Source organism: Cyrtonyx montezumae, unplaced genomic scaffold (genome assembly GCF_038088225.1).
Source record: "Cyrtonyx montezumae isolate F1298 unplaced genomic scaffold, pur_monq_1.0 scaffold_2, whole genome shotgun sequence".
Lineage (NCBI taxonomy): Eukaryota > Metazoa > Chordata > Aves > Galliformes > Odontophoridae > Cyrtonyx > Cyrtonyx montezumae.
Window position 1 is genome coordinate 12,072,095 of NW_027071936.1, and position 21,106 is coordinate 12,093,200.

Consider the following 21,106-nt stretch of genomic DNA (forward strand, 5'->3'; position numbering starts at 1 on the left):
AGAAGTCCCAGTACACAAACTCAATGCATGCATAGATTTACTGAATTCCATGTAAATATTTACCTGAACAAAACAGATAGCATTTTGAACCAATCAGAGGGGAAAAAAAGTAAACATTCTTCTACATGAAAAATGACTATAAATATTTTTCAGAAATACTGAGTATGGTTTAAATGGGTACTTCAAATACAGGGCCAAAAATAGACTGGTTAATTATTTCTGATTTCCTTATTTTGTTCAAACAAAGCACAGTGGTGTGGGGGTGAGGTTTTCTCTCATCAGAATGAAGTAGCAGCACAAACTGTTTTTAAATGTGACAAAACAGCATCACTATCTGTGTACGAAATCTACAAACCACTGCCCTATGACCATAGTTGTAATTGGCTTTTTCTTGAAACTGGGAACTAAACCTCACCACTGACCTAAAACCATTCAATTAATCCTGGACAGTTTTACAGTGAACAATGTGTTAGTTAATACCCAAGCCACTTACTTTTTTCTCCCATCGCAAGGAGCAAGATATATACAGAAGCATCTAGAGAATCACCTCTGAGGAAATTTATTTGACCTGAAGGAAACTCACTTTGTTCCCCAGAAGTCGAAAAGTAGAATTTGAAAGTAAATCACAAGCATGTTTTCCTGTACAAGTCAAACTCTGCATCCAGCATCTACAAGCCCACTCCAGGTACTAGTGCCTTCTTTAGTTCCTGAAAATGTCATCAGCATTGTTATTTTAGTCAAACTACTGCACTAGTTTTTCTTACGTAAGCACAGCTATGCAAAACAGTATGTCTAGCATCCATATATATTTTTTTTCTCTATTCCACCTGATATTTCTAATTCACATAGCATGTATTTTACAGTGAATGATCTCCTTTTCTATTTTGATATTGTTATATAGTAATGCATATTAGTATTTTCCTACAAGTATGTTTGCTTTATTCCAATGATTTGTACTATCTTATGTGTCTAACTTTTACAAAAAATAAACTGCTTCAAATAAGCAGATCCATACTAAATCACATTTGTAGTGATGTAGGACCGATGCAATTAAAACTCTCAAGAGAACATGTAACATTAAAAATTCTCGAGCTTTTAATGCCTAAATTATTGTTAGCCAAAGATAGTACTCATCTTTTCATTACTGGAAATGGAAAGGTGACAGGACACTTAACATCGAGGTACATATTTTCACAGACCGTGTTTGTTCAGCAATAAATAGATGGCTGAAAAGAAGGAAAGGAGAAGGAGGAAAAGAATAAAACGAGACCAACATTTTAAAGAAAAAATTTGAATCCTTTGAAATTTCCTGTGTTCCAATAGTCACATGGAAAAGGCACCTTCACTCTTTTATAACTTTCACTGCATTAGTAGCATGGCCATATGGAATAATCACCCAAAAAGCTAAGGACGGTTATTACTAGTAGATCTCTCCAATACTCTGCCCACACACATACACACCTTATCTTTCCATTACTAAATAGGCAGCTTGATGGTATTAGATGCTCCATACAGGCACAGAAGACAGTTGCATCAAATCCATACTAAGAAATTCAAAACACTCAGCCAATTGCAGTCTCTTTCCTAAGGCAATTTAGCAAGGTTATACTCTGTTAATAACTTATCTTCAGAAATAATGACATTTGTATTATAAAATTGAGAAAGAGAGGGCACTTTATAGATAAGTGCCATTTATTCAAAATGCTTTCATGTTAGAAACCATTTTATGGGTGCCCTTTAGACACTACCACATATCTATGGTTCAGCAATTATTCATCATTTACACATCCATAATTTGGGGGAGTTTTAAACTTGAAATGAATAAGAAGCTCACAGCCTGCTTTAAATGGGTGAACCAGTCTTGATAACACCTCATATCTAAGAGATTCTAAATAAATTAAATAATGAGTGGGGAAGCATGAACCTTTCCTAGTCTGACTGTGAACACAGTGTAAAGTAGCAATAGTCTCCCAAATCTAGGATATAAGACAGAAATCTGTCTCACAGTCACAAAATCTCCTGTTACCATAGCGACGGGGACTGAACAAATCACTAAAAATACCTGGTCTTATTCACACTGTCTTAAGAATGTGACCTAAATGACATGTAATACATGATTTTCCATCATAAATTAATTGCATTTACTAGGTGCCAACACTGAGAAGTAGCATAATGTGCAACTACAATGCCTGGTCAGACACTCAAAGAGATCACCTTCATCTCAAAGATAGCTGGAACACAGCAATACATCTGTCATAAAAAGAAACCCCGTGCAGGTCATTAACAAGGCAATGGCACCAATTAAACAAGGTTTTCTCATACCTAAAGGAAGTTGCATATCAAAAGCATTCTTTGAAAATGCTGGTATATGAAATTAATTATAACCTCCAAAGACCATCATCTGCAAGAACCTCCTACTTGAGGCGGATGATAAATTTAAGAACACAGAAGTAATATAAACCTACGTTTATAACAGCTTTGGTTCACAGTACCTACATATGTCATTACAAAACAAAAGCGTGCTACTACAGAGAAGAAATAGGAAATGGCATCTCCCACCACACCCTGTGAGGTTCCCAAGGAAGCTGCCTCCATAAGTCTTAACCCAGGAGCTGCTGATCCACAGTAAAAGCAGAGTATTGCTGGTTTCCCCACTGACTAGCTCGGGAAAGAGAAAAGACAGAAGGAAGATGAGTCTTCAGCTTTATTTGAAGGGCTTAATAACTATCTTTTTTTCCTATTCTTGAAGAGCAATGTTCTCCCTTCTGTTTACAGTACATGATACCTTGACATATGACATCTTATTCTATTTACATTCATCTATTCATTTATGAATGTTTTTAAAATTTAGTTGGGCTGAGTTGTTTAAGAGTGACAGAAAGCACGTACCACTGACATTACAAAACAGGAAATAAGGCAAGTGTTTATCCTGGAGGCACCTGCAAGTGCAGACCTGCCAAGAAATTACTCTACATTCTCTTCCTACATTTCAAGATAGTAGAGAACCGTAGTCCAGCATTGTTAGACATAGTGCAGTTCAACAAAATGTACTTCAAGTATAAGGATAAAACGATTCATTTTCAAAAAGAGCTTCAACATCAGGAAGGATTGGTCTCAACTATGCTTTTAAGAACAGGAGCTTCATTACACAGTGAAAACAAAAGATCTAAAGTCTACACTCGCATCTGTACAATTGCAAAGCATTTTGAAATAACGACTTGCCTGGAAAGACCAGCTGGAAGACCCGGTGTACTCCACTGGCAGGTATAAAATATCCCCAGTCTTGAAAAAATTTAAGTAGATGATCTCTGTCCATTTTTTTGTCAAACTCTCTCTTGGAAAACATTGCTTCATAAACTAAGAACAGAAGATTCCATTAGATACATATTTACTGTATCCTAGTAGGCACCAATTTTTTTAGAAATATTTTCTTTAGAATCAAGTTAATATATTTGATAAACTAAGTATGGAAACACAGGCCTATGTGGAGATCTGATGATTAGGTAGCTTGCTGCTCGCTGACTCTGCAGTAAAGTGAAACATACATCCATCCTTACCAAACACAAAGGGGAACAGATAGGATGGAGGAAATCTCTCTCCATATGAGAATTTATCAGCAGAGAAAGCAGATGAGCCAGTCCTTGCAAAACTAGGCTCAGAGAAAGAGGCTGAGGCAAGTAGATAATTATAGTGGTTCATACTCTTATTTACTTGGCAGAAATGCTCAACCTATCTAAATAAGTATGTTAAACTGTTGCCCCTACAATTATATGCAACTGAAAAAACTCCCAGTGTACAAACTGACCTCTAGTAATGTTATAATGGAGATGCCTGTACATGCCTTGCCAAGGCTAGAAAAAACACAGACAAATGCATTCAATTATTTTTACAAATTTTAATATATTTAAAACAGCTTAGTCAAATACATTAACTCAGACACAGGCATATTGTGGTTAGTTTGCACTGTTGGGGAAGGATAAAGTATGGATTAAAAATCCCTATCTCCTATACTTTGAGGTCTGCAGTAGATCTATCAAGTCCACAGATTTTTTTTCAGAACTGCTGCCAAAAATCTTCCTCCCTGAGAGACAGAGAATATCTGTCTAGCAAATTTAATATCTATTAATGGAACCAATATTTTTCTTGTAAGGGTTAACAGTAATAGATCAAATTATATTCTACACTATGTGTGAGCATCTATAACGTCTGTTTCTATCTTCATCAAAGAGGAGCAAATTAATGTCAATTTAACATTTCAGAAAAACAGCATCTGCCTTTTAAGCCAGATTTTGCACTCTAATTTTTGAAGACCGTAACGAAAAACAAAAACAACAAAAGACAATATACTGAGCTGCAGTATCTTATATCTACAAAGATGCTTTGAAGGCTTAACTTTAAGACTTCACGTTAAGGCATCAGTGACTCAACCACTGAAGAGCATTTCATCACAATATGAAGAGCAATACAGATTTTTTAGTCAGCTAACATCACCAGTGTGTTATAAACTATTCAGCTTGGAATAAAAAAGATGCACCTTTTTTAGGAAGATATGGACTACTTTCTAGGAGTTACTTAGTTTTATTTATTAATTTTCCTTAACACGGGGGAATAAAACTCATTTATGTATATAATATGTATAGCATGTACATATATATTTCATATGTGGTGATGAGAATACAAGACTGATTATGGAATTTTGAAGTAAATACTAAGACTATATCATCAACTTGCAGAAGCTATTTTTTCCTAAGATATATTCATTACACGATTTGCATCAGTAACGCATTTACAGGGAACTCAAAACATACCCACAGAATATGTTCAAATTAAATATTTAAATCCTCCTTCTCTATCCGTAATTTTTTACGTTTGAGCACAGAGAATCAAAGGACCGAATGAAAATTGGAATCAAAATTAAAGCAATTGAGACATTCTACACTCAAAAGGTGTTAAGTATCAATCAGAATCGATGTTCAGTTTTAAATGGGTGGTATACTCTTATTTCTCAAGTGCTTATTTATAAAAGAATAAAAAATAAAGCAGTAGATCTAAGTCCTGTGTAGAGTGTTTTTGTTTATATGCACAGTTGAAAACTCAAACCAACTTTTTTCCTACCAAGAAAGCCTACTGTGTGCTTTTATCTAATCTTAAATATCCTCTGCAATGCCACAGCTATTTCTTCCTCTGGAAGAGGAATTTGAAGGGCAACAGATTACTTAAAAAAGGAAGTTAAGATGCTATTTTGCAGTCTAAATTTTTTTTCCTTTTCCTCAGTATTTTCCCATACCCTTTGAGTAATAAGAACAACTCAAAAATTAATATTCAAAAGAATGCAGAAGGCAGCGAGCAGAGCATCTGGAGTTAAGGAACAGGCAGTTTTGCTGTAGTTAGTCAACTGTTTCCTCTTCCTTCAACACTTCTCTCCTTACTTATCAAGAGAAGCATCAAGAAAAGCAGCTTTCAAGCTAGTGACGTTCATGCATATCCCTGTCATGGCAGTTTACCCTCTTGTGTCTGCCTGTTTTCCAACACACAAATGAACTGTAACATGTATCCTTCACATCTAAAAGTGCTTGACTGTACAGGAAAGTCATCAACCAGGAGAAACAGCTGTAAAACTTGTTTTATGAACAATGTTTTTCAATACACAAAGTGCTCAAAAAAATCTACAAAGGTATCGTCTTTTAAAGTCTCTCTAAATATGCAAGTTGTTTATTTCTTTGTGGGAAGTAACATGATGCTACTCATCTTTCACATGATCTTTAAAAAAATAATAGAACAATAACACAAAGGAAAACACCATGGTCAGAATGAATGAAAGTATTAAGACAAGTGTGATGGTATTCAGTTTTGCACTGTCATAGATACTATGTCATTAGAAATCCTCCTTCGCGACATTACATGATATTGCCCATCATTTAACAGTTAGAAGTCTAAAACACATAACATGTTGAAACAAGAAGAACAGTCAATAACCAATTTCTTTATCAATCAACTGGTAGAAGTTCCTTATTCAAACTAAATCTATAATTATGAAGTTTTTGATTAACATCTTAAAAATGCAGCTGTCTGTAAGGGGAAATGAAATCTGCCTTGCACCAAAAAGCTTTTTAAAATAGTTGTGTGGTGGACGTGGAATGTTACTTAACAAGTGACAGACTACTGGAATCAAAATAAGGGTAATTTTGTATTAAATGCAATTACTTACATTTTTTCTTGTCCATCCACTCCTCTAATTCAAAGTATCGAAGTGGTGTAGACAGATCCAAAACACCAGCTCAACTTTTAATGCGTGCCGTCATGTTACGGTAGGACTTCACAACTGCTAGTAAGGACAGCCCATGACTAGCTGACTGTAATTAAAGATATTTCACTTTCATTACTGTGAGAAACAGGTGAAAAGTGACTAAAGAAAAAAAACAAATCACAAATGAGGAGATGGAACTGAGAGCTGTGCAGCTTATAAGAAAATCTTAGAAGAAAACAAGAATAAATTGTACTGCTGTAGACTCATGGGTAGATATGTAAAAAAAAGTTACTCCACAGTACTGATAAGAAGCAGTCCCTTCCAGAGCTGATTAGATGAAACTATTGGATAAAACTATTTTTGGATAAACACATTTTATTCCAAATTACAGAAGTAGGTCAGAAAATGTGTGAAATAGAAGATAATATCTGCACATTATCAAAGAATGTTTGGAAGGAATAAGTTCTGTACCTCAGAAGAGGAAAAGTGGAACAGTGGAACTTAGTAAGGTGAGAAAATTTATGGTCAACATTTGTTTTCTGATTAAAAGTATGTCACGGAAGGAAAAAATACATATTTGTCTCCTGCAGCCCAGAAGTAGATATAAAGAAGTGTAGTTTTACTTCATTGTTAATTATATCAGCAGCAAAAACTACTCCTCCTCCTGTATATAAAGTGAAGGAATATTTTAAAGGTTGATGATTACCAAATAATATGACCTGATTTTTACCACCTATTTTTGGATTCTGGAAAACTAATACAATAGGTAGTTTAATGAATGACTCAGTTCCTATTTGACCCACTTATTTCAATGAGCTACAAGTTTTCTTATGGCAGGCTTCTCAGACCACAGGCTTAGACATCACCAGAAAAATGATATCTTAACTGAAGTTGTGTAGCCTCCATAAGCACTCAAACTGCAGTATGCATAAGCTCTTCTAACTTGATATAAGCTAGGATATTGAAAACAGAAGTGTGTATTATGGCATTGTGTTAAATCATTTCTCAGAAAACAGCTTTTCATTTAGCAATATTGGCTGACCAACAAGAAAAGTTATTATAGTGTAAAATCCATGTTTTTTGTTCAGTAATTTAAACATAAAACAAAGCTGGGGGAAGAAGAGTGCAAGAACATTGTTATCTATAGCCTGTTTACCTCAAAAACTGCAAGCCCTTAAATTAACAACACAATATGCACATATAACAAGAGTATGTAAAGGCAAAAGGATCATAGGTCACACAGGCTATTTTCTAAAACTAACAGAGAAACTTCTTAACAATCAAGTGATAGAAACTGGTCCCAGCAGAGAACTCACGCTTGCTGAATTAGCTCTGACCTTGAAGGTGAAGAACAGTAATGGCAGACAAACTAGCTGAGTAAGACTTTTTTTTTTTGCATCGTCAAATAGTAAGAACAGAGTAACTTAAATTTAAGCAGCACATGGACTAAACAATTAAAACATTACCTTGATTTTTACTCTCTTAAATGCTCTCCGTACAAGCCACCCTCTCACATATCTTTGAATGCAAACGACTGCATTAAGTTCCTCTTTATTGCTAGGATGCTTTCTACGATCACAAGCAGAATGAAAGAACTCTGGGTGAGTTACATTCTTCTTTAGCTTCTTCTGGGTTTGAAGGAAAAGCATTTATCACTAGGAATTAAAGTACAGAAAACTTGTTTTTCAATTTGGTAGAAAGATATCTGAACTATGAATCAAACTTCTACTACACACGTTTCAATTTGCACCTAAAATAATTACAGAATTATGTACAAACCTTTCTCTCACATGAATAACTTGAAAAGACTGAAGAGCAACTGTTAATGATTTACTGTTTACAATTACAGAATTGTCATTACTTGACAAATGTTTGGTTGCACACACACACACTCACACACAAATATCTGTTGAATTCCCTTATTTTCGTAAACAGTAATGATTTAATTGCTATTTTAAACATTTTTAATTCTCTTTCAATATTTTCAGTTCCCATTCAATCACACAGCTTTTTCTATCCATTCCAGAAAAAAGCAAAAAATCATGCCTAATATGAAAAACATTTCTCTAAAGTAATGAACTTGTCAGGCTAAAAAAATAAATAGTTTTATATGTAACAGAATACATATATATATTTATATATAGCATACATATATATATTTTCATGTTTAAATATATATAGCAGAAACAAGATATTCAATAAACTGAACTGTTCATGTCTCTGCCACAGTAAAATTAATAAAAAAATCATTTTTATCTTAATTAAAAACAATCAAGCAGACAAAAAAAAGTGGTTAATCTAAGCACTAGATTTTGCACTTGAAGCTGTGTAACTGACAGAAATGTAAACTAAAATAGAGCTGAGGATTTTTTCATCTCATAGATAGAATTAGCTTTTTTTCCCCCTCGAGGAAATAGTTATTTTTCTAATTATGGTCATAAGTAACTATATATTGCAAAGTCAGTTGCAATTTTACTTATTACACTAGATTAAGCCAAGACTAAACCAATCCACTTGAAATGTAATTTGACAGGAAAATGTTTTTTGATGCTTGGTCATCGTTAAGGAAGGTGTTAATCAAATAAAAATGCTTGAGATACAGAGATATGAGCACTACTCAAAATCTTGTAGTTTTACTTGGTGTCTGGATTTTTCTGATGTTATATTCATTTTTTGAAGATAACTTATACAATGAATTAAAAACTAGTTATTTTCTGGTGTTTTGCAGCACTTTTCGTTTCAAGCCAAAAGCCTACAAGATTTTTAATCAGACCATCTTTTTATAATTAAAAAGGATCGTTTACGCTTATTCATCATTTCAGTTTGTGCCAAAAAGAAAAATCTGCCCCATCAATCTTGATCTCTCCACTAGCTAAAAAAAAAATTCCAGGTATTTCACATAACTTCCCAGAATGGGACCACAATCTCACCACTCACAACCTGATAAACCCTCTATCTTCTCACAGTAAACAACTCATTTATCAGTTTAACTCAGCTCCATACCACCAGTATCGACTATTTTTCCCAGAAATTCTAACGGAGAACAACATTTTGACTTGCTTGCAAGATGTCAGAGAAATTGCAGTTCCTTGACTTGCACTGGAGGCACCCTGAATGAACCTATCTCTAGCCAGTTTGCAGGCAGTGCTTATCTACTGTGTCGAGTGTTAGGATACCCAAGGGCTACACTGATCAGATCCACTATCTCCAAAGGTTAGGGACAAAATTACATCAGATGGACAAGAAGGGAACTACCTTATGTATTAGATACATGGTCATAAAGAATGTACACAATATTGCTATTATTTTTTTCCAAATTTTGAGAAAAAGGTTGTCAGGGATAATTATCTACAGGTCCCTTTCTGTTAAATTACAGGAAGAAAAATTTGAGAAGTTTCTTGGCACTGTCATCAAATTTGTATTTTAGATAAGGTTCAATCTTTGAAGAGAGCCCTTAAATCACTATGTAAGTTGATATGGAGTGGTAGGTTATCTGTGGAAGATAAGGTACTCAAATGTAAGGAAAGAATCTAACACCAACAAATATTAAATAAATGCTTTTTTATGAAAACTTTTTTCAGAACAATTCTGAGATTGTAACTCCTTACAGTCTTTTTTAGAGTCATAATAATAAAAAATTATGTGGAATATATGGACAAGTGCTTGTTTGAAATATCAAGTGTACAATCAAGCCTTCACTTAGGTACAGCAGCTGCCTGCACTACAGATGTCTTTGTGAAATCAAATTCATTCTGCAGAACTGATGGCAATGCATTGACTGGATCTTCCTACTGAATTATGTATGTGGCAATTTTTCTATCATCTCACAATTTAATTTCATGCAATTTACATATGCTGATTAATAGTGCAGTGTAAAGATGTATTTAATATGATCTGGCACTGGCGTATAAATAATGACTTGTATCTTTACTTTGTACTTTTCTTGAAGATTAACTTCTTTTAAAGTTGTATTCAAGTTACACTGTCCTTCCTCTTACACGTAACAAAGCAAAATGCGTTCTGAAGTACCAGTTGCTTAATGCAGCTTCTATCAGTTACACTACCTTTAAAGGAGTTCTTTTATGAGCAAATTTATTGTTTTATTGAAAGAAAATAGCTAAAAAGGAAAAAAAAAGTTTTATTTAAAAAGTGTTTAGAACATTCTAGATTAGAACAAATACTAGGCATGATGTTTGAAGAGGAATTTCTATCAGATCATCAGTTACTCTATATTAATATATATTTCCATCAGTTATAAATTGCAGTTCAGATATTGCTACTAATTAGTTTTGGCTGATACTGGAGTATTTGGTATGCCCCATTTATAAAAGCTGTTTGCCCATCTGTTAATAGGTTGGAAGTGATTAAAGGACACTTATTTTGGCTGTTGCAAAGGCCAAATCATTTTAAAGCTGCAAATACGTGACAGAATCAGTTAAAGGTTTGCCAAGTTCAAGACCCTATTTTCCTGAAGATTTGTGTTGTCTGCTTCCTCTCCCTCCTGCTTGAAGTATCTTTGAGTCTTGAGGATACAAATGCAAAACTTCAGCCTAGTAATGAAAGACACACCTGCTAACTATCTGAATACCTATGCCTTCTCTTCCTGCCTATTGTTTCATCAGTGTGATTAAAAGAGCAGGAAAATGAGAAATAGGTGAAAACAGGTAATATCAGAGAAAGAAAAAAAGAAGGTAAAGAGTTGTATGAAAGCTATAGTAACATAGAGCGAGCTTGAAGTCAACAGCAAACAAATCTCTGATAACAAGAGACTTGTGTGTGCCATTTTTACGAGTTAACTGAAGCCTTCAGTTCTATCTTCGGAAGAGTATTTCAGTCACAGGTTTAACTTAAACAACTACATGAACAAGACTTGTCATGGTTTTATGATTTTTGGTATTGGTATTCCACATCATAACATCACGACGCTTGTGCAAAGAGCTGGAATAACTCCTGTATAGCCTTTACATCCAATGGCCTACTTGAAGGCAAATTCCACATACTAAATTATACCCTGCCCTTTTTCCACATAGTAACTTGATGCTTTAAAGTATCAGGATAGAAACTCAAGCTGACCTTTATTCCAGGAGAAAAGTAACAATGGAGATGTGAAAAGATTTTTCAGACAGATATTCTAACACTGGTTGGTCTGAAACGCCCTGAATAACTTATTCTTTAACTGGTAAAGGTCAAAGGTAACATCAAAGGGAAAAAGCCAGTAACTAACTCTAGACTCACTTGCTTCATCCGCAAAATTAATTTTATAAATGAGCAACATAAAGCGCTACCAACGTACATTAGTGACATGCCACCTTCATTGTATTTCTCTAATGGAAAAATCTGTCAAGCACTTTCTTTAATGATTATGTGTCTTAAAAATTCAACAAATGAAAGGATTATCACTGAAATCACTTTAATCGGCAGAAGATTAACAGCCTACTGCTGAAAGACTTCATGAACTGCAATAGGAGACGATCAGAAAAAAAATGCAAAGAGCTCTTCACATAAATAGTGCAGAAGAACTGTAGAGGTTGAAGCAGAAAAAGCAAAAAAGGATTGAAACATAATCTAGCGATGCGAATAAAATCTTTTGTTATCAAAAATAAAGCAAAAATGTAAGGAAGATGATATAACACTATAATATCCTCACCACCTACATATAGTTTATTCATTTCCCTTTTAAAATTCTGTAGCCAATTGTTCTCTCTCTCTCTCTTCTAATTTCAATCACATTTAGATACATAATCTGAAATATTTTTCAAGAATGAAACATTGCTATTAACCAGCCTGAACCTAATGAAAGACTGAGAATTAAGTCTTGATTTACTGTGCTCTTTAATGGTTTGGAAGAGTTTACAAAATCCTTTAACTGTAGACTGCACAGCATTAAAAATTTGGTGCACAAATATATTGTTCTATTTCTCCTGTCTGTAGAACCATAATGAAATTGTGGCCAGGCATTTCCTGTTACTTAATGGCCAGAGTTTATATTATCAAACCTAATACAGCAGTTATCCATATTCATGAAAACACTTAAGGATGTGTTTGATTTTAGCTTTAGTACAATTTAAGGATATGCCTGAAGTTAGGCACGTACTTAAAATGCCATGTCGAATTGGAATGGAGGCAATTGTATGCTTACCTGAGCTAAAGTTAAAATTAAGCATATGCTTAAGTGTTTTGCTGAATACAGATGGAGTGCTGAACGGGAGCCCAGTGATTACTCACAAGTGTCAGTATGTTCTTAATCCAGAAATTACCACTATACAAATAAAACTGAAGATACGCATATACATAATCAATGTACAGCTGAGTAGAATTTTGATGACCAACTAATTACAATTCATGCAGACATAAATTAGGAAGATGATGAAATTGCTTAAATTCAATGATATACCCCCAAAATATTCACTCAGGGTGTTCACAGAAGATAAAATATGACAGTAAAACAACACAAAGGCACAAGGAGAAGCTGCAATGACAGACAAAGTAGCTTTAACTTTTAGCTGAAGATAGTTTTCAACTTCAGTGTGTTAAATTAGCTGATCTCATGGCTTGGTACTAGAATTTGCCTGTAGTCTGAGGTCAAAGTGATATTAAAAAACAGATCTGTTTCATCAGACCACACGAATCAGACCCAGAACTGTCATTTCAAGGTTTTCCAACTTAATGATATTGAAAATATCATCTGGAAATAATGTAAATGCAAGACTAAGACCCATTCACGTTTCCTAATTCCTCTGTTCATTTCAATATGAATTTCAAAAATAAAAAAATAAAAAAATAAAAAAATAAAAAAAATTAAAAAAACAACCCATGGGAAAGTACATTCAAAAATAAATCACTTTCATCTGACATGTTTACGAAAAAATAACAGGAAAAAAAAGCACCTCAAATTTTTCCTTTCTAATTTACCATTTGATGCAACACATTTATTTTTGCTGGTTTGGAAGACTATCTGAAGAGAGAGAAGAAAGATCCAGTAAATTAGATGATAGGCACTCCTATTTCATCTACCTTTGGTTCTAATTCTACCAATATATCATTTAATCAATATGATTACAAAACGTTTATCTTTATAAAACCAATTGTGTAGATGAGTTAGTTCAGCATTTGTTGCACTGTATTTCTGCTCTGGCTTATAAAGGACACATCCTTTGGTAAAAGTTAAAAACAGCAGACAGTGGAATAATGTAACTATAGACCATCTCAGTGGTCCTTCTCTAGTATGAAATATGGCTTTTCTCATACGCATTTTCACACTGTATTTACTGATAATGATTATCATATAGTACTTTTACAACCTATTGATTCAGTATCATAAGATTTAAGAAAAAGGTAACAGAGCAGCAATAAAACAGTGAGAGCAGGGGAACGGCTGGTAAAAAACAATGATCTTTGCCAATCTCACACTTTACTTTCTAGATGCCCTTCCTTTTTTAGGACAGTCTGATTGACATGTAATATTAAGATATGCATACACTATGAATGTAGTAAGAACTATGTCCCGAGCAGCAGTCAGTTACTTGAGTATTTCCATGTTCTTAGTAAATTCCAACTAGATTATCAGTACTAGAGATGATAACAGGAACCTCCCAGTCAGTTAAGGACAGGCGATATGCACCTGTCCAACTCACAGACAAGTCGTATTGGTTCCATGCTATCATCCCACATAGTTCATGATAGCTACATCACGGTCCCTAGTCTTGTTTACTGAAACTAGATTCTTACCACCTGATATGCTTGGCTCCTGTCATTAACTGTCTCTAACTCCTGACTGTAGCCTCTCTCCACAATGCTACCTGTCGCAAGGCACATGGACACGATGATGCTTTCTGTTTACCCCTAAGTTGTTTTTCCTCATATACACAATCTCCTACTATATTTTAAGAGTACATTTGGTGCTGAGCTAATTTGAGAAAACTAACCATAATGATTCTAAATTCTGAACTGTGTGAAAATGACAAATTTAGACTACTTCCAGGTATACGTTTTTAGAGTAGTTTCCTCCACGAAATCTTTTCATTTATTTTTCAGTCACCAGAAAGTTAAGATGATGAGAAAATAAAAAAATATGATTTAGTTTGAAAAATCTTAATAGTATGTGCTAGATTAATGCTGGGAACGCATTAATTGTATCTTAACAATTCTTTCCAAGAATGATATTTAACAAATCTACATACAGAGCCTAAATGAGAGACACTGATTACCATTTTTAAATCAAAAACTACCAGTTTAAGTTTGCAAGTCAGAGCACAGACTTTTATTTCAAATTTCAAACACTGAGGTATCACTTAAACAAATTTTAGGTAATTTTTTGTATTTTTTAATTTTTTTAAATGAGGCTACTACACTTCAAGTAAATGCTATTGTAGAAAGAAGGCCTGGCTCTGTACACCCATTTATTTTGTTGGATTATTATCCATCAATTAAATGATTTTCAGAAAGAGGTAAACCAAGTGCACATAATGAGATGTAGCCTTAATTGATTTCTGATTTTTATAGGTGTATTGTTCTTTGGTCATTTATTTAAGAAGTGCTACTACTGAGCAGCCTTGGTCAGTTTGATTGGCTTTCATACTAGTTTAACATATTCTGTTCTTCACATCTGTTTTTTTTAACTAAGACTCTGATTCCTAAAATGATTACTCCCAGACCTAGAGTAGTTATATCTGTCATTATATCAACCCCATGCACTCGTTTGGAAACTCTGTCCAGCATAAAAACTATATGATGGCAGGTTGTGTTTTAGTTCATTTTGTGCAATATCAAGACAATGTCTAATAAAGCCACTATAAATGATGTAATATGAAGATGAAACTACCCTACTTGTGCAATTGAGATGTGAACTGATAGTTTCATACAGTCTGAGTGTTAACACCAGCTGCTTAGGAGAAAATATGAGAAAAAGTGTACACAGAGGTGAGATACACATATCGTCTGTATAAGACCTCAAAAGTCATTCTTCAAAAATGAATTTCTAGGCAATGGTCCAAAAATCAAGTAAGTGATTTTGCACATTTCTGGGTATAAATGTATTAACTCCGTGCAGAATATACACTTGATAACATTCTAAGTTGCTTAAAAAATATCTTAGTAATCAACATGAGATTTACCTAATGCTACAAGGCATCATCAGAGATATTCTTGCGTTCTCTAACTGTGCTTATTGGTATGTAATGCTGACAAAGGAAATATATTACTCAGCGTGTGATCAGAGTTTCCAGGACCAGATCTCTAAATATATCTGATATTCAAAAATCAAGTATCATACTTGTGTGAGCATTGCTTATTTCAAAAATGAACAGTTTAAAAATTACCTTTGATTGGTAGACTGCTACCTACAAAACCTAATGAACCAAGGAAAAAGCTATTTTTCATCTTACTTTGTTAAGTACACTTTTTGAAGTATGACATATTCTTACATTACTTTCTTAAAGTTGGCTACTTAGTTTGAAGTATGTACCCTTTTTATGAGTAAGGAAAATCACATCATCAATCCCTAAAAAACAGAAGATGAGAAACACACACAGAGGTTTTCTTCACAATCTGCATTTGCTGTGATATTTGATACGCTCCTATAACAACGGAATCAAATGGCTTGATCTTCTCACAATCTTCCACACAAGACAGTGCGGTGAAGCATGTGTTTGAATCAGAGTGAGCTGTTCTCACTTCACATTATGATGAGCAACTTGCCAATTGAGTTCAGCCTCCTGCCTCCCAATTGCAGAAGGAATTTAATTGGCTATTGTAGCAATCTGTACTCTGATAAGGTTGCTGAAAGGAGAGAAAAAAAAGGAAGCCCATTTCATTTGAAGATTGCAAATATTATTTCTCTTCTACAGCTCTCTGTCTATGCTGGTCCACCTTCTCAGTGTGCCGACATCCTTCAAACAACCATTCAAACCACTCCTTCTAGATTTCCTTTTTCCTCCTGAGGCCACCCAAAAGTTCAGAGTTCCCTTTTCTTTACTTCCCAAACTATCTTTGAAGCCTCCAGTATTAGTCTGTTGTGGTTTAACCCAGCAAACAGCTAAGCACCATACAGTCATGTACCGCCCCCTCTCCCCAGTGGGAGAGGGAAAGGAATAAAAAACAAAAGCAAACAAAGCAGAACTTGTGTGCTGAGATATAACTATTTTCTAAGATAGAGAAAAGGTATAACTGCTATGAATATATATGAATGTATATAACAAGGGGTGCACAAGCAATTGCTCACCACACACAGACTGATGCCCAGCTAGCCCCCCAGTGAGTGAAGAGAGAGAGATAAAAGCCCACTCCCTTCCAAAATTCCTTCCACGTGACGTCATGTGGTATGGAATACCCCTTTAGCCTGTTTAACTCAGCTGTCCTGATTCTGTGCCCTCCCAGCTCCTTGGGCCCTTTGCTGAGAACACCTTTGGTTCTATGCAACACTGCTTAGCACTGTTTTTACTTAGCAGCAACTATAAACATAAGTTTGCTATTAATTTTTCTCCTAACAAATCAAAACCTAGCATCGCACCAGACGCAACTTGTGCATGCTTTCATCTGAGGCTGCTTCCCTCCCTTGAATTCCAAGTTTTATTCTGCCTGAGACAAGTGTGGCCTGCAATAAAGACCTTGCTTCCACTTCGCAAGCCACCTGTTATCTTCTTTATCAACCTGCCAACTTCTCTGTTGCTTCCCGGTCCTGCTGCTCCCCAGCCCACTGTGCCATCTGCACAGCAGGAATTCAGAGATAAACTTACCAAGTGTTAGAAGTCTCATCTTTGTCTTAGAGCTGATGCTGTTTTGTGAGCAGAATAATTATTCTGGAATAAAAGTAACTTTTATTTAAGAATAATGCCTGTATGGAAATCTACTCCAGAAATGGAGTAGCAAACTATTTGATTTTAATCTAGGCATGCTTGTCTGCTTTCCTCTTTTATATGGAGACCACAAACTATTTCTGAATATTTCAAGTTTTCTTGGCAGAACAAGATAGATATGGATATAATAATTTCATTATTCTGCAAAAGGAATGAAAAATAATTTAAACATCAGTAACATTTCCAGTATTTTTGTAGCTGAGAAGAAGCTGCAATGCAGGATTCTAAAATGCAAGGTTTTGATGACAGAAAAGCCTTTTAAGTCTACTGTGCCAGCATAAAGAAAACCAACAAAAAAAAACCTTCAGAAATGAAGCCATAGATCACAGCATCCCAGAAAATGTTGAAAAGTGTCACATGAAGCAGGTGACTATGTTGCAACCAGAGAAAATATTTGCTTTGTTTATTAAAGCTAGTAAAAAGTGAAGACCTTAGTCTGGGTTCCAAGGCCCCAAGACGATGGATACTGCTTAAATATATTAAATATAGAGCAATAATTAGCCCAGATTGCTAACTACCAATTGCAGTAAAAATTACGAGTCAATAGACAAATACAGAGAAGTGATTTAGTGTGAGGAAATAATGAACTGATTTTGATTGGCATAGTACAGAACTATCACAGTAAAACAAGTGCTTAATGGTTGAAACTATTGAACAGACATTATAGTTTAAGGTTAATCTTAAAAATGAAGAGAAAGTGAAATAAAGACATTGTTTTGGACCATCTACAAAGAGTTTCTGCTAAACCTACCAGGTAGCACAGGAAAAACAACTGTTGGAACATTAAACCTTGCATCATTTATCAATAGGAAGAATAGAAGCTGATCATTGTAATTTAAATCAGAGATGATAGAGTGGAAAAGGACGTTCCACATTTTGTTCAGTTCAGATTATATGATATCCTGTCTAAATTGGTGAATTTGAACTACGGAACTACTCTGCATGATAAGCAGTAGAGCTCTTTGTGAGCCTTGAATCATAATTCAGGAACAGCTAATTCACAGCTAGGTTTGCAAGAGTTTTAGATTTAAATAACTCTTTTAGGTCAAGTGCATAACTGTAGTCAAGTGAAAATCACAAGCAAACGAAGCCATCTCAGTACTTAAAGTACCATCACCATATCCCACACTGTCCCAAAGAAAACAAATAAATAATTTAAAAACTGAGATTCTGGTGTGGTAATACCTTATCTATAACCCCTTTCTTCCTCATGTACCTTTTTAGAAATGGCTTTATTAAGCATATCTTAAAACTTAACGTACTCTTACTGGTTTTGTTTCTCAGGGAATACGTGAAATCACTCTAAAGAAACAACAAATGCTTGTATATAGACAAGCAGAGCTTCAGGCACTTCCTGAGCACTCTCACTGTTTTACCCAGATTTATAAGACACAGTGATCTATGTTGCCTCATCTCATTACATAAAATATAGCCAGGCACACAAATATTCTCACATTCTTTCGTGTGAAATGCTGAGTAACATAGATGTCTGAGCACGATGGGCTTTCCAGTCTTTCTCCATTTCATGTCTGCATTTTAATAGTTTTTCCTCTTGCTAGATTAGGTACTATAGCTGATTTAATCATATGTAAATGCCATAAAGTATTTAAGTGTATATGGTAACTCACCTACCAGGAGCATAGCTATTGTAAATAGACAACTGACTTGATGTTAAAAATAAATGAAAAAACATCCTTCAGAATCAGCTGTAAGAACAACTTAACTGCAACACAATGCAGGCCTATCATCAAAGCCTTTTTGGAGAAGATATGTAAACTATTATCTATACAAAGAAAGAATACCACAACTTTGAAGAAAGGGTTCACTGCAGGCTCACTCATGACAACACATCTCAAGATTGTGAAGCATTTTGTCCTGTTGTAGAAGGAACTCAGGAAAGACTGATGCAGTGGCTAAGGCATTCACTTAGGATGCTAAAAAACCATATAAAACAATGTCCTGAATCAATCAGCACAGCGATTTTCAACTTTAGCCCACCCAAAAAATACACTTTGCAAGTTAGGTTTCAAGAGTGGGTAAGCATTTCTGTCCTCCTCATTTTCTCCCCCACAGCAGATAATCTAGGCCTTGAGAAATACTTGACAAAAAAAAGCTGTTGAAACTCATTTCTGGGGTAAAACACTCCAGCTGGAGAGTTTCAGGGTTTGCCTACAGGCAGCGTATATTTATCAGTCATTTGTTCCTTGTAGAAGAAATGTTGCCTTTCTCTTGCTGAAATATGAATTTTTCATTAGGCGGTGCACTAGAGTTGACCTCATTTCCTCCTAATGCAATTGTTTTCAGCGTAGCAAAATTGACACCTTAACAAAAATTCTTAAGACACTGCAATTGTTAGAATTCTCATTGTTAGCCTCTCAAGACTGAACTACAATGTTGATAAACGCAATTCGCATACTTTCCTTTAGCTTTTAGTCACCATCACTCTAAGGCTTGTACCTGAGACTAAACACGACATGCTTGAACATGCAATTAATACTGACAACAGACTTCAGAATACAGCAGTTTCATTGGATTACCTCTAGAGACATGCTGCCACTGCCCCTGTCCCTGGAATATCACCAAAATAGGCCTCCCAAAACACAGTCTTCATTCCATATTGCAAACTAAATTTAAGACTCTCTTTATGGATCAGTACCATCCAAGAGATCTTCACACAACCATACTTCCTAGTAAAGCTAGGAAACTGGAAGCAACAATATGAGGCACCATTCTGCAGCTAACTTCTGAAAACCCACTTGTAAAAAAGGAGTTTAAAACTGAAAACAAGGAATCCCCAAAATACAAACATGAGATGCTTAATGTGCTTAGAAATCCATGCTATGATGCATGGCATTATACCATGTATTAGTATGGTCACTCCGCATTCAAGCACTGACTGGATAAAGTGCAGAGAAATGGCTCTCAAGATAATCAATGCAACCAAGTGTCTTAGATGAGAGGAAACAAGAAGTGTTTTGACCTTTTTCAGCCCAGGGAGATAAAGTCAGACAGTAGATACAATTGATTCAGGCAGGAGTGGGCGTGACAAGTCAAGAAGGAAAAAGAACTGTAACACCAAATGACAAGGTTGGCATGATATAAAGTCAGTACAAACTGGCCATGCTAAAACTTAGGGTGAAAACCGATGAAGGTTTCTAACCACCAAAAGAGACTAGAGCTGTTTTCCCATGGAAGCAGTAAGAGTTTAAAGAAAAAAAAACAACTAGGTAAAAACAGCACATTAATATCTTGTCTATCTAAATAGTATGGTCGCCTTCAGCAGGAAAGTCCTGGGTTTATCAGATAAAAATATATCTGTTCAAAGTCACTCTCTTTCCATGAATTAACTGACTCTAAGGATAATTTACAATAGAACTGAATTACAGTAAAGAAATAAAAGTTCATGTTTATACAAAGTCCACGTTCATAGTGCTTTCCAAAGAATACAGAGAACAATTATCCAACTGTATTTATCTGAGGATGAATCATTTAAAAGCAGCTGTAATTATACCATGCTTTTAGGGATAACATCTCCCAGTTCAAGAGGTGATAGAATTTCAACTGGCACTACCCAGAATCCTGTTTGATTCCATTTAAGTCATCAAACTCCCTCTCATCTTTCATATTCTCTTTATTCAAGGATAGAGGTTCCTTTTAAGAACAAAAGAAAAATTTAAAGGAAAAGGAAACCTTCCATTTTTGTTTCTTGCCAGCCTTTTGGATTTCACAAGGGTTTTCCAGCAGCCTAAAATATATTCACAACCCAAGCCGTTCTGTGATTATATGGCCTATTCACTTCTAATGTCAAAGAGAAAATCTTAAGTATGGAATTTATATCCAACAACCACAGGCTATCTTAAATTACATTTAACATTTCATTTTTGTAATTCAAAACCATACAACAACCACATGTCACCATATAGAAAAAATTAACAAAACTGAAATACACATTTATCTCTAGACATAACCTCATTGGTAATTAGAAAAATTTGAGTGATTCTCATCT

General features: G+C 34.8%; 1 protein-coding gene across 1 annotated transcript in view; it reads right to left on the bottom strand.

The window, feature by feature from the left end:
• IQCM (IQ motif containing M) overlaps positions 1-21,106 on the bottom strand; it is a 169,322-nt gene that overhangs the window by 49,825 nt on the left and 98,391 nt on the right. The window contains 5 exon segments of the mRNA XM_065736042.1: positions 3,223-3,357; positions 6,209-6,353; positions 7,714-7,889; positions 7,892-7,902; positions 13,135-13,202. Of these exon segments, the coding sequence (XP_065592114.1) occupies positions 3,223-3,357; positions 6,209-6,353; positions 7,714-7,889; positions 7,892-7,902; positions 13,135-13,202 (535 nt within the window).